At 48.8% G+C, this 26672-nt stretch overlaps 2 protein-coding genes across 6 annotated transcripts; one reads left to right on the top strand and one right to left on the bottom strand.

Moving 5' to 3' along the window:
- The first annotated feature begins 443 nt into the window (after positions 1-443).
- PHYKPL (5-phosphohydroxy-L-lysine phospho-lyase) lies at positions 444-23139 on the top strand. Of its 4 annotated transcripts, none has more exons than XM_016158363.2 (13): positions 444-543; positions 1409-1527; positions 2498-2657; positions 5624-5698; positions 6262-6349; positions 6424-6540; positions 8004-8086; positions 8351-8576; positions 16609-16763; positions 17157-17246; positions 18788-18918; positions 19716-19788; positions 22670-23139. In XM_016158363.2, exons 1-12 carry the CDS (start codon positions 485-487, stop codon positions 19763-19765), a joined length of 1353 nt encoding a protein of 450 aa, XP_016013849.2. In that variant the 5' UTR covers positions 444-484; the 3' UTR covers positions 19766-19788; positions 22670-23139. The 4 variants fall into 4 exon arrangements, with proteins under 4 accessions (XP_016013849.2, XP_036080366.1, XP_036080365.1 ...); XM_036224473.1 differs by having other exon boundaries at positions 2371-2657; XM_016158360.2 differs by lacking the exon at positions 444-543 and having other exon boundaries at positions 566-1527; positions 2371-2657.
- On the bottom strand, positions 20416-26672 carry HNRNPAB (heterogeneous nuclear ribonucleoprotein A/B). 2 transcript variants are annotated; one of them, XM_016158364.2, is made up of 8 exons: positions 26444-26672; positions 26126-26357; positions 25192-25360; positions 24360-24518; positions 24050-24181; positions 22097-22214; positions 21235-21375; positions 20416-21018 (listed from the first exon to the last, which is right to left on the bottom strand). In XM_016158364.2, exons 2-8 carry the CDS (start codon positions 26332-26334, stop codon positions 20948-20950), a joined length of 999 nt encoding a protein of 332 aa, XP_016013850.1. In that variant the 5' UTR covers positions 26335-26357; positions 26444-26672; the 3' UTR covers positions 20416-20947. The 2 variants fall into 2 exon arrangements, with proteins under 2 accessions (XP_016013850.1, XP_016013851.1); XM_016158365.2 differs by lacking the exon at positions 21235-21375 and having other exon boundaries at positions 26444-26658.

Raw genomic sequence — 26672 nt, 5'->3', positions numbered from 1 at the left:
TGTGTGTCTGAGAGCAAAGCCCTTCCCAGTTCTTGGCCAGGGTTTCCTGGCCACGTACTTACTACGAGGCTCAGGAGGCCTCCCAACTCTCCTCCTGCCTAAACACTTTAAGACTCCCTTAGTGCAGATACAGCTCCTGCTCATCCGGCCTGGAGTCTCAGTGAACACGCAGGAGGGCGCGCCGCATTTTATGCACCAGGAAGGCCACTCAGAGACTAAGCCTGAGGACTCGGGCAAGTCCTGCCGGAGCTCAGAGTCCTGCTCAGGTGTGGGAGCCGCAACGGGCTCGCCTGGAAACCTTTCCGGTAGAGGGAAATCGATAGGAAGCCCGCTAGGTTCGTTCGAGGAATGAATTTACTAACAAACATGTAACAAGAAGGGGCCTTGGGGGCGGGGCGGGGCCTCGGGCGCGGGGCGGGGCCTCGGGCGCGGGGCGGGGCCGCGGCGCCTCTGCGCTCATCTCCGTGGATTGCTGCCAGGCGCCATGGCTGCGAATCCGCGCGGGAAGGCCGAGACATTGGCTCGGAGGCGACGGCTGCTCAGGTACCAAGAAGGCGGTGTGGGCGACGCGCACGCACGACGCACGCTTGGACGGCGCGGAGCCCGCTGACCCCAGTTCCGCCCGTCCTCGCCCTGCCCTAGCTGTCTGTGTCTGGAGCCTCAGTCCTGTGCAGCGGGTCTGGGCAGCTGCTTCCCCCTCCCGCCGTCCCCGCCAGCCCAACTGCAGTCACTACCGGGCTCTTGGCAGCCTTTTCCCCCAGAGATAGCTTTTGCATGGCACCCGGGAAGACCGCGCCCATGGGCGGCCCTAAGCAGGACCTGGCCTGGACTGAGAGTGACCCAGCAAGGGACTAAAGTTCAGACGGAGGGTGGGGGTGGGGAGTCATTTTACAAGCAGCCCTAGAGAACTTCTACCCTAGACCTGTGTGAGGGTCTCTTATTGGGACATGGGGCGCGAGGCAACCAGGGGCTTGAGCATGGGGTTAGCAGCCAGCAGGGCAGCAAGGTCAATTGGCTGGCAAGAACCATTGAGGGCCGCGAGCCAGCCACCTAATGGGAGTGCCCTCCCTCACACCCATCCCAGCAAATAAAAACTGCCTTAGGTAGCCCTGTGGGTCTGGGGCAGCCACCTTTTCCTGGGATTCAAGGGACTGATGTGAGCACATGCAGAAATGAATGAGACCACATAGCCTTCAAATGACTAAAGAAATTTAGTTTAGCAACTTAGTCCCTCTTCTTTCCAGTCAGTCCCCCATGGAGTGAGGGAACTAGAGGCAGGGAAGCAATACCGTGCCTTTCAAGCTTTTATCCTTTTGAGAAACTGGAAGGGGTGGGGAGGCCTGTGAAGGGTGGACTTCTCCCTTCAGGGCTGCAGACATGGCTGTCCACCCCTTGCCTGTCTCCACAGCTCTTCCTGCAGACTCTTTTTTCCCGAGGATCCTATTAAGATTGTTCGGGGCCAAGGGCAGTACGTGTATGATGAACAGGGGGCAGAATACATCGATTGCATCAACAATGTGGCTCACGGTCAGTACCATCCCCCAGGCCAGGGAAGGAGGCTGTGGCTGTGAACTTGGTCCAAGGGTAGGCCTGAGGTGCTGAGTGGAGAGCTTGGGTCGAGCTGAACAGAGGAGGCCCAGGCTTTCTGGTGTAGCCCTAGAAGTTTCCAAGTGGGATTTGTGTTAAACCTGGCTGGAGTCACAGAGCAGGTGATGGCAAGCACAGAGAGCAGTAGTCAGCCCAGCCATGACCAGCAACACAGCAGGGTCCTGGCCAGGTACTGAGGGTCATGGCAGAGATTCAGCCCCAGTGACCGTCTCAGGTCCTAGGAAAGGAAACTAAAGTAGGAATTTGGTTATCCAATTGGAGCTGCTAGGACTGATGAAGGGAAAGTGAGTCTGACTCAGCAGGCACCTTGGAGGTTAGTAAAGTGAAAACTAAAAGCAGGAGCTCTAGTCTGGGTTCATACCCTGTTCTCCACTTGTTAACTTAAAATCTTGGGCAAGTTGCTTAATGCTCTGTGCCCTAGTTTGCTCATCTGCAAAAGAGATGTAATGATACCAGGTACCGACCTCGAAGTGTTTCAGAGAATTCAGTGAGTTAATTCATGTAATTTGCTTTGAGCACACCTGGTACCTGGGGAGCTGCCAACATGTATTTGCTGCTAGCATAACCTCTGGCAGTTGGCAGTCATTACCCCCAGCCCCCACTGACTGGTGAGGTCCACCCCAACCCCCTCCACACCCCAGACCATCCCCCACCAAAGACACGGGTTTCTAGATAGGGTTTCTGCAGAGTCTCAGGGAATCCTTTCTAGGTCTCACATTCCAGAACTGGCATCTCTGTCTCCCACCCCGACACTGTCTTCAGAATTCCCTCTTTCCTCTCCAAATCTCCCTCCATAACTGCATCTTCTCTGGCCGGGTTGACACTGGGGGAGGCCCGGTGGGATCAGCCAAGCGGGGCTGGCTGTGTGATGGAGGTGGCCCTCTTCCAGTCGGACACTGCCACCCTCTTGTCATCCAAGCGGCACATGAACAGAACCAGGTGCTCAACACCAACAGCCGGTACCTGCATGACAACATCGTGGATTATGCACAGAGGCTTTCCGAAACCCTGCCAGAGAAGCTCTGTGTTTTTTATTTCCTGAATTCTGGGTAAGTGCATTGCGGCCACCCCCAGCAAGAGAGTGAGATGACAGCGAAGGAAAGTGCTCATGTGTGCGCACCCTAGTGTAGCCCACCAAGTATGGACTGGGGGAAAGGTGGCCCTCTCTGTGTAGGGCCTGGGTTTCTTGGCTCTAGACCCTGGTGCTTCCTCTAACCTACCCAGTTTCCTGGTCTCTTAGGAGGGGATGCCATTACCTCCCTTCCAGGATCCTTGTTGGGATTTACAAGGTGATGGGTTCCTTTATTTCTGCCTTAGGAGGGCACAGGCATAGTGCTGGGGGCTGCAGTCCAAATTCCTTTCCTCCACTTGCTCAGTAAGGAACAAAGCATCAAATGAATCTTCAAGGAAACACAAAATTTTGAAGAGAGGTCATTATCTGGAGGAGAAGTACAGGGTATAGTGAGGCATAGAAGCAGTAGGGGGTGGGGAGTAGCCTGGCCTGCTCGGAGAGGGTCAGGGAAGGCTTCCCCGAAGAGGTAATACTGGACTAAGAGCCGACGAGGAGATAAGCAGACGAGGAGGAAGGAAGGCTACTGCCCACTCCATCGTAAATGTTCCTGTCAAAGTTGGTCACCACACAGAACAGCCTGTGCAGAGGCCTGCAGCAGGAGGGGTGGTGGTTCCCGGGCACACCTGAGGAACTAAAAGGCGGCCAGTAAGGGAGGGGAGAGGGCACGAGTGGACGGTGGGGAAAAAGGCATGGCCTTCTTCTTGGTCTTATCAGCCAAGCGAAGAATCTGTTTCTTTGCTAAGAGCATCAGGAAGTCATCAGAGGATTTTAATTAGGCAAGTGATGTCATCAGGGCTGGGGAAGAGCAAGAATGGACACCATTAGGTGCCATTTCAGTGGCCAGGTAACAGGTGATGGCATTTCACACAAGGAGTGGTAGCGAAGACAGAAATGGCAGGTGATGACATGTACACAGAACCAGGCCAGCATCCTGGGAGAGAACATCCCAACAAATGGCAGGTTGTGGCATTTAGAATATAGTAATTATTATTGTCATTATCATCACCATTGATGTAGTACGCTCATCAGTCCCCCCCACACACATTCATATCTAGGAAGTAGGATTTACATCTTCATTTTACAGATAAGGAAACAGCAGTTCAAAGAAAGGAACTAGCTTGCCTAGGGTCATCCTCATAGGGGCGGAAGCCGGGACTGGAGCCTCTCTTGGGAGAGTGAAAGCCATGCCCAGGAGTGGGAACCTCTTTGGCAGTGGAGGGAGGGGCATTTGTTGGCTTATCCCACCATATTTGCTCAGTGGATTCCAGGGACTTCTGTGTTGCCAAATCCAGTGGTTTCTTTGCTGCCCTTGGCTCACTCTGCACTTACCACCCTCTCTGGAAATGCTCCAGGGCACCACGCAACCCTGGTTTTCTGCTAGCCTCTGGCAGCTCCTCCTCTGTTTCCTTTGCCAATCCCTCCTCCTCTATTCGTCAAGGTTGGTCCTCTCCGAGCCTTCTTCCTGCTTGAGCTCATCCGCTGCCATGGTACTACATATCACCCATGTGCTGGTGGCTCCCAAATTTGTGTCTCAAGCCCAGATGCCTCCCATGTGGACCAGCCTTCTGGTTCTAACCGGCCACTTTGCTTCCTGAACACCTCCAACTTCACATGTCCAGACAACAGTCGGGAGTTGATTGTCTTCTGCTAACACCTGGTGTGGGACTGTGGCCCTGGCCACTCCTACCCCAGACATTCCCAGTAAGGCATCTCCCTCTCCACCGCTGCTGCCCGGTCTCACACTGTAAATGGCAGTCCCATCAGCATCTCTGCTCAAGGCAGAAACCTTCCTCCCAGTCCTGCCTCACCTGTCTCCAGGACATCCTCTCACTCCATCTACCTCCCTTCATCTCCATGGCCACCACCTGGGCTCACCTGTGTGTCTTCCTTCTTGGTTGCCTCACTTCCACTTTAATTTTCTTCTCCATTAGACACACATAGCCAGAGATGCCTCTCATGATAGCTGAGTCATTCTCTGATTAAAACTCTTCAGAAGCTTAGCATGGCACTGAGAAGAAGCCCCAGCCCCTTCCAAGGCCCCAAGAGTATATATAGCCCTGCACCCCTCCCCACTTCCGCTCCCACACGGCCCCTCACCCTCCTTGCCCTCTCTTAGTCCCTGAGTACCCCGAGCTCTTTTCCTTCACAAGGCCTCCGTGCATGCTACTCACTGTGCTTGGAAACTTCCCCCTGAGGACTCAGCGCCAGTATTGCCTCCTCTTAGATTCCTTCCCGGACCCCCTGTCTTAGCTCAGGCTGCCATAACAGAATAGCACTGATGGGGAGGCCTAAACAACAGACATTTGTTTTCTCACACTTCTTGGCCAGATCCAAGATCAAGATGCCAGCAGGTTTGGTTTCTTTGAGGCCTCTCTCCTTGGTTTGCAGACAGCCACCTTTTTACTGTCTTCATGTGGCCTTTCTGTGTCCAAATTTCCTCTCTTATAAGGATGCTACTCAGGTTGGATGAAGGCCTATCCTGATGGCCTCGTTTTAACTTAACCGCCCCTTTAAAGGCACTGTCTCCAAAGACAGCCATAACCTTGGAAACTGGAGGTTAGGGCTTCAAGATATGAGCTTTGTGGGACACAGTTCAGCCCATAACACCCCCTCTTCTAAAATAGGGCCCCATCTGGTTCTCCTGGGGTGCTCATGAAAATGATTACCCTTCCTTTCTTTATTTTTCTGGCTTACATGGCACATACTAGAATGTAAGTTCCAGAAGGGTCAGGGCCTGTCTGTTTTACTATTTTCACCCCCAGCTCCTAGTACACGGAAGACATTTGATAAATTTTTACCAAATGACTAGTAAATGGTGTCCTGAGAATCTTCTCGCTGCTGGCAGGGCTCCTCCTTTCCTCAGGTTTCTCTGTAGGAAGCAGGTCTCCAGGAGGGAAAGCCCTTGGACAGCTGTCTGAGAAGTGCCCACCATTTCTGTTGTAGGTCGGAAGCCAATGACCTAGCCCTGAGGCTGGCCCGCCAGTACACAGGACACTGGGACGTGGTGGTATTAGACCAGTAAGTGCTCTTCCCAGAAGCCCGGGCTCACTGCTACCTGAGGATCGATGAGGCTCTGACTCTGGATGCCTGGGGCAGGAAGGATGAGGGGCCATGGCTACAGAGATACCTCACACACCAGGGGGCTCTTTCCCCAGGATCTCTCTTCTGGGAGGGCAGCTTCTGGGGAGCAGAAAAAGCTTTAGGAGGGAGTGAGAGTTGGTCCCACATTTGAGGAATCAAAGCTTCCAACAGCGGCTCCTGTGTACTGAGATCTGCTGCACCAGGCCCAGGACTAGAGTCGTAGCACACTGCAGACTCATTACGTCCTGGGGAAAAGCCCCCACTTCACAGAGGATGGGGCTGACCTCAGGGGTGCTAACAATCAGCTCACAGCTAATGAGCGGCCTTGTAGGAAGTCTTGCTGACTCCACGGCCCATGCTCGTCCCTGGCCCAAGGACTCAGGGGCTGTGGCAGAAAAATTGGTCTTCCCTGCGTGTCTCCTGAGATGGGTAGACAGTTGTCAAGACCAGGCCCAAGACACGTGCCAGCCGAGCCTCAGCCCACCATCTCTTCTCTCCAGTGCTTATCACGGTCACCTGAGCTCCCTGATCGACATCAGCCCCTACAAGTTCCGGAACCTGGATGGCCAGAAGGAGTGGGTCCATGTGGTATGCACAGCACAGGGGGCAACAGGTCGGTGCCACCCCCAGCCTGGATGACACGGCGCTGTCACTCCCCATAGGCGCCTCTCCCAGACACCTACCGGGGCCCCTACCGGGAGGACCACCCCAGTCCAGCTGAGGCCTATGCCAACGAGCTGAAACGTGTGGTCAGCAGCGCACGGGAGCAGGGCAGGAAGGTAACCACATCCATGCGGGTCCAGCGAACAGTGAACGTCACTTCCTCTGTTGCCAGCTGGTGCTAGAGACTGAGAACCCTGAGAAACTCAGAACCAGGGCCCACCTTTGGGAACCTAGGGCGGGGAAGGGGGGAAGTGTTCAGCAGAGTTTAGAGATGTGTCCTAGGTACTCAAGAGTTCCAGGGCCCAGGCTGGACCGGTGTGGGGGTGGGGAGGGTCTTTGGAGCAGGTGCTGCCTGGTTGTAGTAACATAATGTGGGTGGGAGTAGCTTCAGGGTGGGGTGGGGCGGGGCATAGAGGACGAAAGGCATCCTAAATGGGGTGGCCTGCATGGAGGTGAGGGGCCACTAGAGTAGGGGGCCAGGCTGAGTGGGCAGGAGATGAGCTTGCAGAGGCGGGAAGACCATATGCCAGAGGCATGGCAAACCTTCAGACGGGTCTAATAGGGAGGGTAATAAGACCAGGGGTGCACTTGAATGAGGCCAGCCCAAGGGCAAGTGAGCAAGGGGGAGACCCAACCCAGAGCAGTGTAGCAGAGACAGGAACGATGTGTCACATTCTGGAAGAGCAGTAGCCATGGTGACAGACGGGCGGCGGTTAGCAATTGGTGTGAGGGCTGTCTGGGAGGCCTCAGTGAAGTAGTGACAGCCACACTCAGGATATACGGCAAAGACAGGCAGGCAACGAGGCCAGGAAGGTTGGCAGAGCCATATCTGGAAAGCCTGGCCTATGTGTTTCAGATGCTCTACACCCACTAATGTAAAACCAGAAGAGGTTGCTCTGGTGGCAAAATGGGTAGAAACAGTTTTCCACCCCGCTGGCCTTTCCCCCATCATGGCAGTAGCTTCTGAGGAGCTCCAAGGCAGAATACAGTTTGGAAGTCACTGCTGTAAGCAAAAGGGGTCATTCAAGGGTTTTAAATGAGACACTGACAAGCTCAGTGTCTGGATTTGGTGTCACTGCTGACAGTGGAGGGTGTGTTAGAAGAGGCAGCCAGTCCAAAGATACCTGCAGGAGGCCAAGGCAAGAACTGGCAGGTGTACATGGAGGCAGACCTGTCCAAGTCAGGGCGAGGGAATGGGTGCAGAGACGACGTAGGGTGGTCAGGCCGTGGTACCCGATGGATGGAGGAGAAGCTGGACCAGGAGTGGGGCCAGATTTCTGCCCTAGGTGGGAGCGATGGGAGGCACCACATAGCGTCAGGGAAGGAACAGGCTAATGGAGGAGACACCAGTGGATTTCATCTGGGATGTGCTTAGTACAGGGGTCTGGAAGCATACACGTCGTAAGAGCTGGTTGGAAGCCTGAAAGAAAACTGAGTTAAGGACCCTCAGATGTAATGTGGAGCCCAAAGTGGGGGATGCAGCGATGACAGTCACTCATCCTGCTTGGGGCCAGCATTAGCATGGTTCTCTTAGCCTGCCGCTTAGCACCTCTCAGCAGCGTTCCCATTTTGTCCACAGATTGCTGCGTTCTTTGCTGAGTCTCTGCCCAGCGTAGGAGGGCAGGTCATTCCTCCTGCTGGATTCTTCCCAGAAGTGGCAGAGTGAGTAGGTGGAGGGGCTGCCCCAAGGAGGCCAGGGCTGTGATGGGGTTTCCAAACCTTTCTTCCAAATTCCAGCATCAGCCTCACCTGTTTGCCAGATTTTTCAAATTCCTGAAGAAATAGTGGCCCCTCAAAGGCCAGCCATCTGCCTAAGGCCCTCCCTCACCGTTGACCAAGCCAGGATTCAGAGTTCCCAGACCTCCCAGCTCCTGCTCTGATTCCTCTCACCACAGCCCCCCATCAGCTGTCTGTCCTCTGCCCCAGGTACATCCGCAGGGCCGGAGGGGTCTTTGTCGCAGATGAGATTCAAGTGGGCTTTGGCCGAGTAGGCAAGCACTTCTGGGCCTTCCAGCTGCAGGGGAAAGACTTTGTCCCTGACATTGTCACCATGGGCAAGTCCATTGGCAACGGCCACCCTGTAGCCTGCGTGGCCACAACCCAAGCTGTGGCAAGGGCATTTGAAGGCACTGGCATCGAGTACTTCAACACGGTGAGTGGAGGCTCCAGGGCCAGGGAGCACCGTGGGTTCTGGAAGGCCCTAGACAGCCTGCTTGTCTTTAATGAGCAAAGGCCACAGGCCTGGCACTGTGCCATCATGGAGACTTCTAAGATGCTGTCAGGGTGGGCAGGAGGCTGATATAGTAGGTCAGAGGAAAAAAAATAAAATCTCTTTAAAAATTATTATCAATCTAAAAGCTGTTTCAAGAGATAATGCCTCATAAAATGCAGAGAATACGGGAGGCCCTCTCCCTTCTGGCAGAAGTCCCCTACCCTCTGGAAGGCCCTGTGCTGAGGGCTGGTTAAGGAACATGAGCAGCTGTCTGTCTGGGTGATAGATGGTCTACGATTAGCACACTCTGCAGTAGGAGCTTAGAGGGGGGCATGGCTCCCTGGCCTTGGACTGCGGGGCCCAGAGCTTTCCATAAATGAGGTGGAGCCTTGGGGTGCAGGAGAAGACACAGCATGTTTGGTGGCTCCAAGAGCACAGGTGTATAGTGGGTGGGGGCATGGTGGTCACCAGAGTTCCCATTGTAAAGAGCTGAGCAGTCTAGGCTGATCCTTAGGGCAGAGTAGGAACCATGAAAGGGTTTTAGTCAGAGAGATGAATCTGAAATACACTTCAGAAAGATCTCTGGCGATCAGTGTGGAGAAAAGAGTAGTGGTAGGCAACTGGTCCAGGCAACAGAGGAGAAGGCCCAAATTGAGGCATGGGCCACAGGGATGAACAGGGAGGGCCAGAGAGTTAAGCGGAAGAAGAACTCACTGTGACTTCCCAAAAAGGAGTCAGTTTGAAGTGGGACCTGAAACATGTCAAGGTTTGGTAAGGTGGTTGAGATTTGACAGAGAAGGTGGTTAACGGCGAGGACTGGTGCTTTCAGATAACTCCCTCTGCCCAGGCAACACATAAAAAGAGCCTCTGTCCTGTGTCCTGGACACATTCACCTTCGGGGGCAGACGGGCTCATAGATGCCTGATGACAATGATGCGGAGAAGGGCTTAATGGAAGCTGGGTGTTCACAGGGCCAGGAAAGCACAAGAGACGCAGGAAGGGAGGGTGGAGGAGAGGTGCGGGAGGGGCGGGGGAGGCCTGGTGCAGACGTGGGGGGTGAGAAAGAATTGGCCTTCTCGGGAGGAAGGAATATGTCACGTCAGGTGAAGGACACAACCCAGTGGAGCGGGAACATGGTTTTCATTTCTTTGTCTTACTTGGAGTTCACATGGTTAGATTATGTCATCCCTGGTTCATAAAAGACCCATCCTCTGTTCCGGCATAGCTTTTATTAATAATCCAGGCATTTAAGAAACCATCATCCCAAATAAAAGTTAGGACCTTGACAGCGACCTGCATCTATCCGAATGGTTGCCCCCAGTCCCCGCCTCCGCCAGCCCGGGTAGCCATCACTCTGAATCCCACATTCCTTAGTTACCCTAGTTGTTTTTTAGCTTTATAAGTGTATCGTGCTATGTGTAGTCTTTGGGAATTAGTTTCGTCACTTGACATTATATTACTAAGAATCACCCACATTGTCTGTCACTGGAGTTTATTTGCTTTGACTACTTTATGATATCCCATTGTCTAAACTTACCATTTGACTTGTCCATTCCTGTCGATGTGCTTTGCAGCTGCTCCTATGGTTTTTCTTGTTATGAACAATGCAGCTATGAACCATTTTTATAAGTCCTTCTTAGGCACATGTTAGAGTTCTTCTTAGGATACACCTGAGAGTGGAATTGCTGGGTCACCATTCACCTCCATGTTAAGAGACAATGACATCTGTTTTCCAAAGTAGGTCACAAAGGTAACACCTCACCAGTAGGTACAAGAGATTCTGTAGGTCTCCATCTTCTTCAGAAGCATTTTAATTTTTGCCAGTCACGTGAGGGGTAAATCAAGGAATGGTCTTGATATGCCATTCCTGATTTCAAATTATGTGACCCGTCTTATCTCAGAAGCTAAGCAGGGTTGGGCCTGGTTAGTACTTGGATGGAAGACCACCTAGGACCAAGTGCTATACGCATAAAAAATTTAAAAAATAAGGGAACGTAAGCTGACAAGGTCCTTGCAACCTGTGAGATCAACCAAGGGTTGCCTTGCCTTAAAAAAAAAAAAAAAAAAGTTACGTGAAATATCTCTTCATATGTTTATTGGCCATGTGTTTCATCTTCCGTGAAATACCTGTTAATTCTTTTTTCCACTTTTTGATTGAGTTACCAGTGCTTTTCTTATTTGTTTGTGGGAGTTTGTATTTCTGTATGTGTGCACATTTGTGTGTGTGTGTATACATACACAGATAAACACACACACGCACAAAGGACTTTAGTTATATAGGACTCTTGAAGCTTTTTATTTCTTCTTGAGTTCTAGTGATTTATATTTTCCTAGGAGTTTTTCTCTTTCATCTAAGTGTTCAAAATCGTTGATCTATGATAATTGTTAATACTTTCTTAATATCATTTTAATCTTTATAATTATGATCCCTTTTCATTTACAATATCGTTTCTCCAAGTCTTCTTTCTTTCTGCTTTCTTTGGAGTTCTGTTGTTCCTTTATAATTCCTTAAGATGAATACTTAACTGTTTTCTCTATTAATATAAATATTTAAGCCTATAAATTTCCCTCAAAGCACAACTTTTACTTTGTATCCCACAAATTTTAATATATATTATTCCAGTATTGCAGAAATTCTCAAAAATGTGATCCAGACCCCAAGGATCTCTAAGACCTTTCAGAGGTCTGCAAAGTAAAATCTGCTTCAATAATAATAACATGTTATTTGCTTTTTTCACTCTCACCCTCTCACAGTTATACAATGAGCTGTTCTAGAGGCTACCTGATACCATAACAGATCGAATGCTGAAGACACGAGAATCCCACTGTTTTCTGTTAGGCCAGACGTTTAGGAGATTTGTAAACATATACAAACATGGCCACTTCTTACTAAATTTTTGTGTAACTATAGTTATTTTCACAAATGTATGTTATGATAACATGCACTGGTTTTTAAATTATTTTTAAATGGCATACTTAAAATTAATATTTTTCAAATTTCTCAGTTTCAATTTCTGTACAGTAAATATTAATAGATATAATGCACATAACAAAAGCTTTTGGGGTTCTTCAATAATTTTTGAGAATAGGATTCTCAGAAGGGATTTCAAGGCCAAAAGTTTGAGAACCACAGCATTATCATTCAACTCTAGGAGTTTCAAGTCTTTTTTGTTATAAATGCCTAACTAACAACACTGAGGTCAAAATCACATCTTCTGTGATACTTCCTCTTTTAATACTTATTCTGTAAAATGTGTTGGTGATCTGGTACTTGATTGTTCACCATGTCATTGAGAAAAATGTGTTTTCTCTAAATGTTTGCAGAACTCTAAATCTTTCTTAGGTCACACTTTCTAATTATGTTGTTTGAATCTTCCTGCTGAATTTTTTTTTTTCTACTTAACCTACTAGTAATTGAGAATTGTGTATTGAAATCTCAAAATATGATGGAAAACTGATAAACTTTTATCAATTTTTGCTTCATACATTTTGAGATTATTAAATACATATTTTTTATTTCTACGTGTTCATTAGGAATCAACTCTTTATTTTTAAATTGAGGTTTAATCGCCATAACATCATTAGTTTCCACTTTACAGCATAACGTGCAAAATGATCACCACAGTTAAGTCTAGTTAACATCTGTTACCACACAGGTAGAATTTTTTTTCTTGCAAAGAGAACTTTTAAGAACTACTCTCTTAAAAGCTTTCAAATATACAGTATGGTGTTATTAACTATAGTCACCATGCTGTACATTACATCCCAGGACTGATTTATTTTATAACTGGAAGTTTGTACCTTTTGACCACTTCACCCATTTTGCCCTCTGGCAACCACCAAATCTGTTCTCTTTTATCTGAGAGTTCACTCTTTTTCTTGTTTGTTTGAGAGGTTAAGATTCCACATATATGTGAGATCATAAAGCATTTTTCTTTCTCTGTTTCAGTCAGCATAATGCCCACAAGGTATGAGAGCATGTTGTCACAAATGGCAGCGTTCTGGGGTGCACACGTATGCATGCATGTGTGCGTGCGTGTGTGCGCACACATACACCACAATTTCTTTATCCATTTACCCATCAACAGACACTTAGGTTCCTCCTATGTCTTGGCTATTGTAAACAATGATGCAGTGAACATGGGTTGCAGACATTTCTTTGAGATAGTGGTATCATTTCCTTCATATAAATACCCAGAAGTGGAATTATTGGGTCATAGGGTAGTTCTAGTTTTCCATAGTGTCTGTGCCAATCTATATTCCCACCAACTTGGCACGAGGGTTCCTTTTTTCCACATCCTCGCCAATTGTTATCTCTTCTCTTTTGGTGCTGGTCATCCTAACAGGTGCGAGGTGATATCTCACTGTGGTTTTAATTTGCATTTCCCTGATGATTAGTGATGTTGAGCATTTTGTCTGTTGGCCATCTGTATGTCTTCTTTGGAAAAATGTCTGTTCAGACGCTCTGTTTTTTAATCATATTGTATGTTTTTTGCTATTCAGTTGTATGAATTCTTTATGTATTTTGGACATTATGTCTTTATCACATATATGATTTGCAAATATTTTCTTCTATTTGGTCGATTGCCTTTTCATTTTGTTGTTGGTTTCCTTTGCTGTGCAGAAGCATTTAGTTTGATGTAGTCCCACTTGTTTGTTTTTGTTGTTGTTGCCTTTGCTTTTGGTATCAAATCCAAAAAATTATTGACAAAACCAACGTCAGAGAGCTTACCACCTATATTTTCACCTACGAGTTTTGTGGTCTCAGGTCTTATGTTCAAGTGTTAAAGTTAATTTTGCTGTATGGTGTAAAATAGTGATTCAATTTCATTCTTTAGCATGTGACTGTCCAGTTTTCCAGGACTTGAATCTTATATCATATGGAATGATCTTTTTTCCATTCCTAATAATGATTTTGATCTTAAATTTTACTTTACCTGATATTATAAAGTTACTCCAGCTTTCTTTCGGTTATCATTTACTTGACATACTTTTCTACCCTCCTACTTTCAGCCTTCGTGTGTGGTCGTGCTTTAGTTGTTTCTTTTAACCCTCATATATCTAGAATTTGGCTTTTTGTCCAAATCAATTAAAATTTAATTTTAAAATGACTTTAGACAATTTAAATTTAACATAACTTGATAAAGTTAGGCTTATAAACAATTTAGTTCAATTTATTTTTCTCTTTTAACCTTTCCTATTTTACTTAAGTATCTGTATTAGAAGTATTTAATCCCAAATTATTTTCAATGCAAGACTTTATATTGCAACCTTTTGAAGTCTTGTGTGCCTAAGAATATTTTTATCAAGCCCACATGTTTAAATATTTTAGCTAAATATAAAATCTAGGTCCTAGTTATTTTCCTTAAATACTTTTAAAATATTTTCCATTTTTACTTTGCATGCAGTGTTGCTGTTGAAAAAGCTGAAGTCACTGATTCTTTTTTAGTTCGGATATAATTCACATACTATCAAATTTACTCTTTCATATACAAATTCAATTTCAAATTAAGTACAAATCAGGGACTTTTAGGATATTCCCCAAATTGTGCTACCATTACCACTATCTTAATTCCAGAATATTTTTATCACTCCATACCCATTAGCAGTCACTCTCCATTGCCTTCTCTCTATGAATCCTGACTCCCTAACCTTCTTTTTGTCTTTATGGATTTGCCTCTTTTTGACATTTCATATAAATGGAATTAGACAACATGTGACCTTTCATGTCTGGCTTGTGGCATTGGCCATAATGTTTTCAAGGTTTATCCATGTTAGTGCATGAATCAGTGCTTCATTCGTTTTTACAGATGAATAGTATCCCATTGTGTCTCTGCCACATTTCATGGATCCTTTCTTCAGTTATTGAGCATTTGGATTGTTGCCTTGTCTTGGCTGTTATGAATAATGCTGCAATGAACATTCACCTAAAGGTCTTTGTATAGACATATGTTTTCAGTTCTGTTGAGTGTATACCTATGAGTGGGATTGCTGGGTCACATTACAACTCTAGGATTAACTTTTTGAAGAATAACACTTTCCCAAGCAGCTGTAGCAGTTTACTTGCCCACAGCAATGTATGAGTTTCTCCATATCCTCATCATCATTTGTTACTTTCTGTTTTATTATAGCTATCCTAGTGAGTGTTAAGTGGTATCTCACTGTGATTTGCATTTCCTCTATAGCTAGTGATGTCAAGTATCTTTTCATATGGTTATTGACCATATATTTATATGTACTGTTTGTAAAAGGTCCAGTCACATCCTGTGCCCATTTTTTAATTGGGTTACTTGTCTTTTTCTGTTGTGTTATAAGAGTTCTTGATATATCCTAGATACTACATCCTTATTAGACGTATGATTTGTAAATATTTTCTCCCATTATCTGAGTTTTCTTTCACATTCAATAGGTAGTATCCCTTGAAGCACAAAAGTTTTTAATTTCGGTTAAGTCCAATTTATTTTCTTTTTGGTTGCTTGTGCTTTGAAGTCATTTCTAACAAACCGTTGCCTAATCAAAGGTCATAAGACTTCACCTTTGTTTTCTTCTAAGAGTCTTATTGTTTTAGTTCTTACCTTTAAGTCTTTGGTCCATTTTGAGCTAATTTTTTGCCTATGGCAAGTGATAGGGGGTAACTTGACTCTTGTGTGTAAATACCCAGTCGTCCCAACACCATTGCTGAAAAGACTATTCTTATTCATAGAATAGTCTTGGCACCCTTGACAAGAATCAATTGACCATAAATGTATGCGTTTTATAGGTTTATTTCTGGACTCTCAGTTCTACTCCATTGATCGAATATCTGTCCTTCTGACAGTTGCACACCGTCTAGGCTATTATACTTTGTAGTATGTTTTGAAATTAGGAAATGTATGAACACTATTTTGGCTATTCTGGGTCCTCTGCATTTCAATATGAATTTTCAAGATCAGCTTGTCATTTTTTACAAAATGGCAGTTTGGATTTTGATAGGAACTGCATCAAATCCACAGATCAACATGGTGAGTATTGCCATCTTAACAATATTAAGCCTTCTAATCCATGAACATAGCATTTGTCCTGTTACGTAGGTCTTTTATTTGATTCAGTGATATTTATGATTTTCATTTAAGTCCTGAACTAATTGTGTTGAATTTATTCCTAGTTTACTCTTTTTCATGCTTTTGTAAATGGAATTTTCTTAATTTCATTTTCAGATTCTTCATTGCTAGTGTATAGAAATACAATTGATTTTTGGACATTGGTCTTGTATTGTGCAACCTCACTGAATGCAATTTACTAAACTCTAATAGTTTTTTTATGGATTTTTTATAGTTTTCTGTGTACAAAAGCATAGCATCTGTGAATAAAGATAGTTTACTTTTTCCTGGCCATTCCGAATGCCTTTTCTTTTTCTTGGCTAATTGGCTAGAACCTCCAACACAACATCTTGTCTTGTTCCTGATCTCAGGGAAAAATTATTCTGTATGTTAGGTCCAGTTTATTTATAGTGTTATTCAAGTCTTCTATTTTCTTGTTGATCTTCTAATTGTTCTATTATTGAAAATGAGATCGAACTCTCCAAGTATTATTGAATCTTGTATACCTCCTTTCTATCAATTTTTGTTTTATATATGTTGGGACTTTGTTCAATGCATACATGTTTGTAATGGTTATATCCTTTTGATAGGTTGACTCTTTTATCATTATGTTTATGTTGCTAATAACAATTTTAATTTTCAAGTTTCATGTGTCATTAGTACAACCACACCAGCCCTCTTGATTATTGTTTGCATGGTATATCTTCGGCACCCTTTGCGTTCAACCTACTTGTGTCTTTACCAGTGTTCCTTTATTTCTTCATTCATTTCAGCCTAAATAGCATTACTATTTTATGTAAAGTAGATCTGCTAGTGATAGTTTTTCTCACTGCCCTTGGGATTTGAGGGCAGCTCTCCTGGGCATCTGACATGCCCCCTGTCCTCTGGCTCAGTTTGGGGGCAACCCGGTGTCCTGCGCCGTGGGGCTGGCTGTCCTGGATGTCTTGGAGAAGGAGCAGCTGCAGGCCCACGCCGCCCATGTGGGCAGCTTCCTGATGGAACTCCTGCGGCAGCAGAAAGCCAAACATCCCATCATCGGGGACATCAGGTGAGTCTCAGGGCAGCAGTCACTACCCACTAACCAGGCACCTGCCAGGGGCTTGGCATCGTTTGTCTCCTACCCAGCTAGAATAGAGGGGTTTTTCTCCTCAGGGAAAGAACTGAAGCACTGGGCAATGGCACTTCTAGGGAGGGAAAGCCAGGGTTAAATTGCTCTGACCCCTAACCTTTCCTCTGTCCACACCAGGGACCCTCCCTTTGCAGTTATTTCTCAGACCTGTTTGACCCCTCTGAGGGTACCTGTGGCCCTTGGCCTCCCCAGGCAGAAGTACAAGCCCTGGTGGACTTTTCGATGAGATTTGGCAGAGGCCCAAGCAGAGGACACATGCCAGGCCCTTAGTCCCTCAGTACTGGCCTTCTGAGATGTCACCTTCTGCTGCAGGGGTGTCGGGCTCTTCATTGGTGTGGATCTGATTAAAGATGAGGCCACAAGGACGCCAGCAACCGAAGAGGCTGCCTACTTGGTGTCCAGGTACTTTTTCTTGAAATAAGTTGCCTTTGCCCTGTGGAGGGCCCAATGGAGCAGGCGCCTCATTCTTGCTTCTCCTGTCCTCCCAGGCACTCTGGGCCTACAGAGGATGAACTGAAGGTGGCATCAGGGCCTCTGAGGTGGGAAGGGGTGGCCAATCTGATCCATCCATCCGCCCGAATGAGGTCCACAGAGAGAGAAAGTTCAAGAAAGTGCCTGGCAGCAAAGGGTTCAGCCTGAGCAAGAACACCAGAGCTCCGGGGGCTTCAGACCCTGCCTGCCCAAAGGAAGTGGCCTTTCCAGGGCTATACCAAGGACTATGGCAGAACCAGACTCTGGGCTCCCAGACAACAGGTTGGGGGATGGACAGGACCCCTGCTCATCGGGTGGGGTGTGTCTGGACGGATCAGCATCTCAGGAATCCCAGCCCCACATCACAGGTTCTTTCATTTGAACCCAGGCAGGGCCTGAGCCTAGGACCCCTCCCCTTCCTGTTTATTCCCTCTCCATTCCCCACTCTTGCCCTCTTACCCCACTGCAGAAAACCCTTCTAGTGTTTGATGTGTGTCCTTATTCAGATTGTAAAGTGTGCACCGTTTGGAATTCACATAAACAGTACAAAGTGGTGTAAATCTTTCCCTCCATGAGATTTTTTGAGACTGACTCCTCCTAAGTAGCTGTGCAATCCCTGCCTTCTCCCTGCTGGTCAGGCACTCTGCCAACTCACCCATCCCTTTCCCTAGGGAGCCTCCCCAGACTCAGGAACCCAGCATGGTCTCTAGGGAAGGAGTCAGAAACTCGGGGCAGGTAGTCACCCTGCTAGGTGACAGAGCTGGATTTGAAGTCTTGACCTGTTCCTTCTAGTCATGCCAGGAAGAACAGGATGGGAGCTAGAAGGCAGACTGTGGACACCCAGGCTCCTGGCAGACTTTGAAATAACAAACAAAATAAAAAAGAATGGGAGTTGGGGGGTCAGAGTGTAAATACATTCCCACCAGACCCTCTCTCTGTGTCCAAAATACCTTCCTAGGGTGTGTAAATGTGGAATAGTAAAAATGATTCTTAGGTAAATGAGAATATTGAGGATAGTCATCTTCCTAAAAAGAACTGGAAGTTAAAACCAACAGCCCTGTCTAGGACTGAAAGGTTATCTGTGTGCAGGGAGCAGGGAAGTGACTAAAGCTAGGTCACTATGCCGTGTAATGTTAGACATTTCCCATATGTGTAGAAAATAAACCACACACATCACACAAATCATACTTAAAATAGAACTGCAGGAACGGGTGATACAAGGCCCCTGCTTCTGGGAGGCAGCAAGCTCAGGGCCAGGTACAGGGCACCCAGACGGGCCATTGATGCCGGGCCACAAAGGACGGGCAGTTTAGCAGGCAGGGAGCCAGTGCTGTGTTCTAGTGGGATGGTCTGTGGGATGGTCTAGTGGGATGGTCCAAGAGCAGTGTGGCTGGAGGCCTGGCCACAAGGTGGAGGCAGGCCTAAAAGGCTGGGGGGCAGCAGGGCCCTGTAACATATGTCCCGTTCTACAGGCTGAAGGACAACTACATTCTACTGAGCACTGACGGCCCCGGGAGGAACATCCTGAAGTTTAAGCCCCCAATGTGCTTCAGCTTGGACAATGCACAACAGGTGGTGGCAAAGCTGGATGCCATCCTGACAGGTGAGCCTGAAGCCCAAGAACAGCTGACCACATCCCTAGAATCCAATATGGAGCAAGTAGCTGAAGGAGAGGGGGTCCTATTGGTCCAGAGCTCCCCATTCCTGCCTGTGCCTGGGCAGGTGGGAGCTGATCCACCCACCAACCCGGGCAGGGAGCACCAAGGGGTGCGGGGCAAGGGAGCAGGGCCAGCCCAAAGGCCACTGTGGAATGAGCACAGCTTTTGTGCTTGAGGCTAAGGTCACCAACAGATGCTGAGTAGCTGAAATGAGATTTACACCCAGGTCTGACAAGAACACAAAATGAAATTCCTCTGCACATTCCCAATCACCTAGGACCATTGAAGCCAGCCCAAGATCTCCCCTCAACCCACTACTAGAAATCTGTAATTATTGAGAATTGGATGCTGAATGCAGAGGATGTGCTGTGCCATCAGAGCTTAGTGGGGACCCAAAGTAGGCAAAGTCCTGTCTTCTGGTAGAAGTCAGAGCAGCCCTTCTCTGTCCTCACATCTAAGCTTTTTCACTACTGGCTCCAGGGCTCTGAAGCTGAGGGCCAACCCCTCGTGGACATAACTGGAGGTGACATAGGACCTCTGGAGGCAGGGAGGCCGACTGGACCCAGAACTGTACAGAGGGGCCTCCAATTGAGCCTGAGTCTTAGGAAACCTGAGGGTTGGCTTTGTTCTTTAGGGTAATTGTTACTGACCCTGTGGCTAGTGACCCATATACATGGTAAAGGGTGGCAAGTAGGGGCCTTCGGCCTTCACCTGAGGTTACCAGTCTCCGGTTTTTTTCCAGACATGGAAGAGAAAGTGAGAAGCTGTGAGACTCTGAGGCCCCAGCCCTGAAGCAGTACTTTCCTTGCCCCCAGGTGAGTGGGCCACAACTAGGTTCCTTAATGTTAGCAGTGGCTCCTTCACTCCAGCAACCCAAACCTTTTTGATAAATATGTTTATTCCAATCCAAGAGATGTCCCCTTCTCATAGGTTAGTTTCAACCCTGGGAGGCAGCTTTGGCTGCCCCTGGGCTCTCTCCACCCACAGAGAAAATCTCCAAAATACTTAAGTGTTTGACCCCTGAGGCAAGAGGGCAGAAGCAGGTTTTCTAGGGGGCAGAGAACAAACACCCATTACCAGGCTTTGTTCACTTAGCACCCCAGCTTGTTGCTGCCATCAGACTCGAGGTGCCCCAATCCACTATCAGAGCAGGGTGTTACATGCCAGCCAGGAGGGGGGTACCCTTGTCTGTAGGACAGTCTCATTTCCACCAGTATTCCAGGGTACCCCAGAATCTCACTGCCCTGTGACTCCTCCAGTGTACCACCTTCACCCCAATGAACAGCTGCCTTAATCTCTGGGCCATGTCCTTCCTTTAAAGGAGCTCAAGCCCGAAATCATCAAAGGAAACTAAGAGGGTAATGTGGTGGCAGGCTACGAGCTCAGAAAGCTCTGGAGCATACAGCCCCACCCCTCTCAGCATATCCCACACGCACCCAGGCTTGGGGGTTTTTACATTTTTATTTCAAAAGCTTGGATAGCTTCAATATCCAGGTCGTGGCAAAATCAGGACACGTGTAAAATACCTTACAATACATTAGATTCCCAAAAGGTACCAAAAAGTACAGTAAAATTAACACTTCCATTACAGGAAATGTATGACACAAATAATATAAAATTAAAAGGTGAAAAAGGTGACACTGGTTTTCCTAAGATAGACCTCTTTACAACCAGGGTCCACAGGTCCAGGCTGCAGGGCGGCAGTGGGAAGCAGACCCTCCCATCTGGTTCTGGTCTGACCAGGAATAAAATCAGCCCACAGTGCCGTTCTGGCCTGAGACACCACACGCTGCCTAAAACAACTAGAGCTCTGGAAATAGTAAACAGGAGAGTGATTTCCAGGGGGGAAATTTTAAATAAGATGCACATGGGACAGGCCATAGAAAGGATGCCAAGTTAAATTTGGTACATAATTGTGTTCACTCGATATCCAAACAAAGCGTGTGCGGTTGGTCGGGCACTCCTGCCGAAGCCTCAGTATGGCTTGTAGTTATTCTGATGGCCGCCACGTCGCTGGCTCTTCCCGTAATTCGTACTACCCTGACCTAAGGACAAGAATAACAATGATAGCAGCTGGGCTTAACTGAGCACTTACTTACCCCTGTGCCAGGCGCTTGACTCCTCACCAGAGCGAACTCCCCTGAGGCAGGCCACAAAGCCCGGCCTGTCCGACTCCAAAGCCCCTGCTGCCAGTGGCCCCTGCACTGTCTGTCCTGCCTCCCAGGTGGGTGAGTGGATGGGCCTCCCTCTCTCCTACTTACTGTAGTCGTAGCCGGGGCCGTAGCCGTAATAGCCATAGGGCGAGTAGTCGTAGCCGCCATAGCCGGGCCCGTAGCCCTGCTGGTAGCCGTAGCCCTGGTTCCAGTAGTTGCCGTAGCCCTGATTCCAACTCTGACTCTGACCTGTGGGGGGAGCAGGGCACAGGGGCCCATGGACCATTTAGCGCACGCAGGAGCTAGGATGGAGGAAATCCTGCCCTTTGGGTGGCGGGGTTACTATGGCAACTCAGAGGTAGAAGCCAAGGGGCTGCTGTCCTAGTACACAGGGCCCTGGGCCGGGCACCTGAGACCCAAGCTGCAGAGGCACCTGAAACCCAAGCTACAGAGCTAAAGACCAGGACAAAATGAAATACTAACTTCACTCAGGGCCACAGAGGCAGAACTCACTCTCACTCTAATCGCCCCCTCCTTCCCTGGCAGCTTGGCCTTAAAAAGGAGAGTTCAGGCTTTGGAGTCAGAGGGGCCTGGGATAGAAAGAGGTAGAGCGCCTGGCACAGCCCTGCCCTACCTTCTGCCCACCCAACCATGACTCAGGACTCAGACTCAGGACAGCCAGAGCCCAGCAGGCCCCCTCACCCCTCAGGCCCCCTCACCCCTCAGAGTGGGATGCAAATGCCCTGCTGCCCTAGGGCCCCAGGCCGCATGGGAAATAGGGGTGGGGCTCTTCCACTCCAAGCAGCAGCAGCAACAGCAGCAGCAACAGCAGCAGTGCCTGGACCCAGGAAAGCCATTCCTGTTCCTGCCCACCCTGCCACATCAGAGGCCAGAGTGAGCCCTGGAGACAGGCACCAAAGCTCCATGCAGGCAGGGAAGCCAGACCCATCTTCATCCGGGGTCCACTCACCTCCACTTCCACCACCACCACCGCTGCCTCGGTTCCCTCGGTTTCGGTTGCCACGGCCCCCAGAGCCATACTGCTGCTGTTGATAGACCTCTTTGGGCTGGGCCACCTTGATTTCACACTGAAAGCCAAGAAGACAGGGGTCAAGCCACTGAGACAAGTTCTGGGCAGGGACTATGCACAAAGACCACTAACAAACATTCAGATGGCAGACCTGGTCCATCTGCTCAAAAACAAACTATGCTGTGGTGAGAAATCACATGTGGACTAGCAACTCTCAAACCATAACCAAAACAGACAGACCAAAACTTATACTAGGTCCTTGGCTGGCTCAAACCTTTCCCCAGAGAAGGTACTAGGGATGATGGATAGAACCCCAGGTCTGCTGGTGGCCATCCTGGGGCAGCTCCATGTCAAACCAGAAGAGGGACAGCTAAGCCAATGCCAGTCCAATGTAGCAAAACACTCCAGATGTGAGGCCTGGTGCCACCTTGGTCCTACTGGGCAAGGGGATTAGAGGCTTCCCAAATGAAGGGCCTTAGAATAAAACTTTGACTTTATTTCACTTTTTTACAGAAGAAATGAAGCATCCCACTCAAATTTGTAGTGATGACCCTACTTCCAACTTACAGAGGAAGAAAGCCACTGAGGCTCAGAGCCACATTTCCAGGAGGCCATACTGCTTCCCATACTCCCCCAATCATTGGTCTGTTGTTGGAACAAGCAAAGCCTATGTACCCTCAGAGCCAAGACCAAGTCACTGTCCCCTTCACTCAAAAACCTGCCCACTGTGGGTGGGGTTAAAGTCATGTACCTGCCACTGCTCCCATTTAAATTATAAGTGCGTTTTTCAAAGAAAAGTATTCTAACACATACTCTGCCTCAATTAAGACCAGTTAAAAAAATTTTATGTAAGATGTCCCCCATATAAGCACAGTCCCATAAACTGAGAAATAACCCCTACCAAGTGATGCCATCTGTTTTCTACTCTATGGAATTAATGCTGAATACAACTAAATACACTATTTCAAGACCTACTACCAACAGTTTGACTAATGATTCCTTACAGGTTCTTCCTGCCCACTTCCCATTACAGCACACAGGGAAGGCCTTTCTGTCACTGTCCACTGTACTCAAGGGCCCCTAGGAACCAATCTCATGTTACAAGAAACTTAAAGACCCAATCCAATCTGTCCAAATTCCCAGCCTGAAAATTGAGGTTTCCAAGAGTCACACCCGCCAACCGTTTATCAGGCTACCACTCCTGCTGAGAGCCTGCCACACCCTGCCAGAGTTAAGCCACACCCAATTCCCAACAGCCACCTGGAGAATGACTACTTGAAGCAGGAACTGACCTCTCCTGACCCAAGTTCAAAGGCAACAGTTGCACTCTCACTACACAGAACTGTGCTCATTTAAAAGCAAAATTGGCCCTGGGTACAAGTGGGCCAGGACCCTCGGGGGCTCTTTGGGAAGGATCTTGCTGGGGTGGGCATGACAAAACCAGTGTCTTAAAGGGATAGAGACAAATAAAGATTTGGTTGTGGCAGGATAAGACAGGAGAAAAGCTCTGCAGCAGTGTCCACAGCAGCAAAGACTTCACCAAGAAAAGAAATCAGTGAATGGCATAAGTTCTAGTCTTCTAAGAAAGTAACTGTGGCCTTTATATACCTTAAGACTCTAGATCCAGAATGCCTTAACTTTAAATCCAGAATCCAAGGGCCAGGCCCACTCAGCATGCTCGCTCCATCCCAGAGAAGCCAGCCAACCCAACCTCCCCTTCCTCCCACACATTCTTTTATTGTCAGTCCTGCCAGCCTAGGAGCGCCTCAAAGGACGGGACCATCTGTCCCAATCGGACATTGAAAGCTCTTGGAGGTAGCCCGACCCGAGCCACAACTGCACAGGCAAGCCAGTGGGCAAGAGGCCAGGCATGCAGAGCTAGAGATTCCTTACCTTACTTCCACTGATAGTGTGGAACTTTTTCTCTAGAACTTTCTTCACAGGTTCCTCTTCTTTAAAGGTGATGAAAACAAAGCCTCGTCTTTTGTTCGACTTTGGATCCACTGGAAGCTCAATGGCCTCAATCTATAAACAGAGGCAAAGCTCAGAACCAGTACCCCCAACCGCAGGGCCCTCCGGGCACTGACAGAAGAAAAAATCCCCACGAAGGCCAGAATGAAAAGGCCTCACTGGAGGGCTCCAGCCAGCCAAGGATGCCAAGACCAGGGCAGCTGGCAGGCAACTCCTGGGGCCACACACTCACCTCCCCAAACTCGCCAAAGTACTCTCTGATCTTCTCCTCAGTGGCTTCAGGATTCAGACCCCCCACAAAAATTTTCTTTACTGGGTCCTTCTTCATGGCCATGGCCTTTTTGGGGTCAATGACACGGCCATCCAGCCTGTGCTCCTTCTGGTCTAGGACCTGTTCCAACAGAAAGGAATCAAGCTCTCAGTGGGATGATCCTGCACAAAGCCCTTCTGTTGGAGATATAAAACTTAAGATACAAGTAAACAAAATGTGTCTCATCCCCTCCAAACTCTACCTCCAATCTGACTTGCCAACCCAGTCTTCCCCAAACTTCAAAAACAGTTGCTTTCCCTATAAGTCACTTCTCAACACCTCCACATTTTGCCCATGCTGTACTGTAGCCCCATTTCCTGCCCAACTGCAGTAGTAAAGCAGCGGTGATCGAGAGCACAGCTGGAGCTGGGCTAGGGGTGGAACCCTCACTTCCCCCTCCTCTTAACTGTGTAACCTATTCTGAGCCTTCATTTGCTTTCTGGAAAATGGGACTAAAATAACGGGCTTATCTCATAGCAACCTTGGACTCTTCTCTAGTCCTCACAAGAATAGTGTTTACAGTATCCAGAATAGGCACAAAAAGATAATATATCCACTATCGTATTCTTGGACCACTCCAGCCTATACTCACTCCCACACTTAATCTGTATTTTTAATCCCTTCAAAAACAACACAGTTCACCTCTACTTTTCCCAAAGTATTCATCCATGTGCAAAACAAACTAATCGTGCCCTATCAGCAGTGTCCGCCCAGAACACCTCCTAGAACAGTGATACAAAGTAACCCTACTTACCTTTTCCACACTGGCTGAATCTTTGAAGAGGATAAACCCAAACCCTCTTGACCGGCCAGTGTTGGGATCCATTTTTATTGTACAGTCAACGACCTCTCCAAATTTGGTAAAATAATCCTTTAGGTCCTTTTTGCTGGTATCCCAGCTCAGGCCACCAACGAACATTTTTCTGAAAAGGGTGAGACACATGGCAACAAGCCTTATGAAAAAGCTGAGATTTTGGAAAGACTAGCCCTGACAAAATTTTCATTGAAAATACTATAAACGAAGCCACCGTCCGAAACAAAGTTCTAACCCCTTGAACCCTTGAGGGCTCTACCTTCTGAAGATGTTAACAAACCTCCACGACCCTCCTAAGCTCAACCTTAACCCTAACAAAGCTTTAGGAGACTGCACCCCCAGGCTACGCGAGGGAAAGGAAAGCCAATCTGGCCAGGGGTACAGGCTCTGGGCACTCACAACTGGAAGTAATTTGTGTAAACCACCACATATCAAAAGGCTATATCATCCCTGCTAGTCTCCGCCACCTCGGAGAACTCGCTCTCAAACTCGCGGCTTCCGGGTGCTGAGAGCGCCTTCAGACCATGACTCCGCCCTCGACAGGAGGCGGAGAAGGGAGGCCGCGGCCTCCGGCGGGCGCCAACTCCGCCCACGCAGCCCCGCACTGCCTGGACCCAGTCGGCACCGGGTCTCAGCGCACTCCTCTTCCGGCCGCCCGGCCCCGGCCTTGCGCGAGCGGCCCTGGGGCGGCGCCAAAGTCGACCCAACAAACTCCTCCAAACTCGAGCGCGAGTGGCGACGCGCAGGGCGGCTGGAGGGCTGACTCGCCGGCCCAAGCAGGTCCCGGCCACCCGCCCCTCCCCCCGCCGCGTGGCGCCAACAAAAGGCGGCCCCGAACAAAGGCGGCGCCCGGTCGGCCCGCGGCCGCACCTACCCTGCGTCCTCCTCGTTCTTGCTGGCGTTGATCTGGTCGCCCTCGGCGCCGTTCTGGTTGCCGGCCGGGGGAGCTACGCTCCCGCCTCCAGTGCCCGCTGCCACTCCAGTTCCGGCCCCAGCAGGCGACTCGCCTTCGGGGGCGGCCTCGTGCCCGTTCTCGGTGGCGCCCGTCGTCTCCATGAGCTGCTCTTCACCCGCTTCCGACATGCTAGGCCGGGGCGCGGCGGCTCCTGCAAAAAGCGGCCACAGCGCATCAAGCCCCGAGCGTCTCCCGCCCGCCGCCCGCCGCCCGCCGGCCGCCGGCCCAGCTGCTCACCTAGCCGCCGGTGACGCCGCGAGGCCCGCTCGTCCCCACCCGCCGAGAAGGCGCCGCGGGCTCGGCCGCGCTCACACTCGCGCTGCCGAGCTTCCCCTCTGTCCGCCGACGGAGCCGCCGCGACCTCGCGCGCTCCTCTTCGGCCGCCGCCGCCGCACAAAACCCACCGACCAAAAGAGACACTCGGGCCCGCGCAGTGCCGCCGCCTGACAATGCCGACTCGTGGCGC

Source organism: Rousettus aegyptiacus, unplaced genomic scaffold, assembly GCF_014176215.1.
Source record: "Rousettus aegyptiacus isolate mRouAeg1 unplaced genomic scaffold, mRouAeg1.p scaffold_m13_p_7, whole genome shotgun sequence".
NCBI lineage: Eukaryota > Metazoa > Chordata > Mammalia > Chiroptera > Pteropodidae > Rousettus > Rousettus aegyptiacus.
This window is presented reverse-complemented; position numbering and strand designations above follow the sequence as displayed.

Excerpts from the sequence above, each read along its gene's own strand:
- HNRNPAB (XM_016158364.2), bottom strand. The coding sequence starts at position 26,334 with ATGTCGGAAGCGGGTGAAGAGCAGCTCATGGAGACGACGGGCGCCACC. Across the intron at positions 25,361-26,125 it reads AAGAACGAGGAGGACGCAGG|AAAAATGTTCGTTGGTGGCC; the intron begins GTAGGTGCGGCC and ends CACCCTTTTCAG. Across the intron at positions 21,019-21,234 it reads CGGCCCCGGCTACGACTACA|GTCAGGGTAGTACGAATTAC; the intron begins GTAAGTAGGAGA and ends TCTTGTCCTTAG.
- PHYKPL (XM_016158360.2), top strand. The coding sequence starts at position 1,378 with ATGGCTGTCCACCCCTTGCCTGTCTCCACAGCTCTTCCTGCAGACTCT. Across the intron at positions 6,541-8,003 it reads CACGGGAGCAGGGCAGGAAG|ATTGCTGCGTTCTTTGCTGA; the intron begins GTAACCACATCC and ends TTTTGTCCACAG. Across the intron at positions 16,764-17,156 it reads CCCATCATCGGGGACATCAG|GGGTGTCGGGCTCTTCATTG; the intron begins GTGAGTCTCAGG and ends CTTCTGCTGCAG.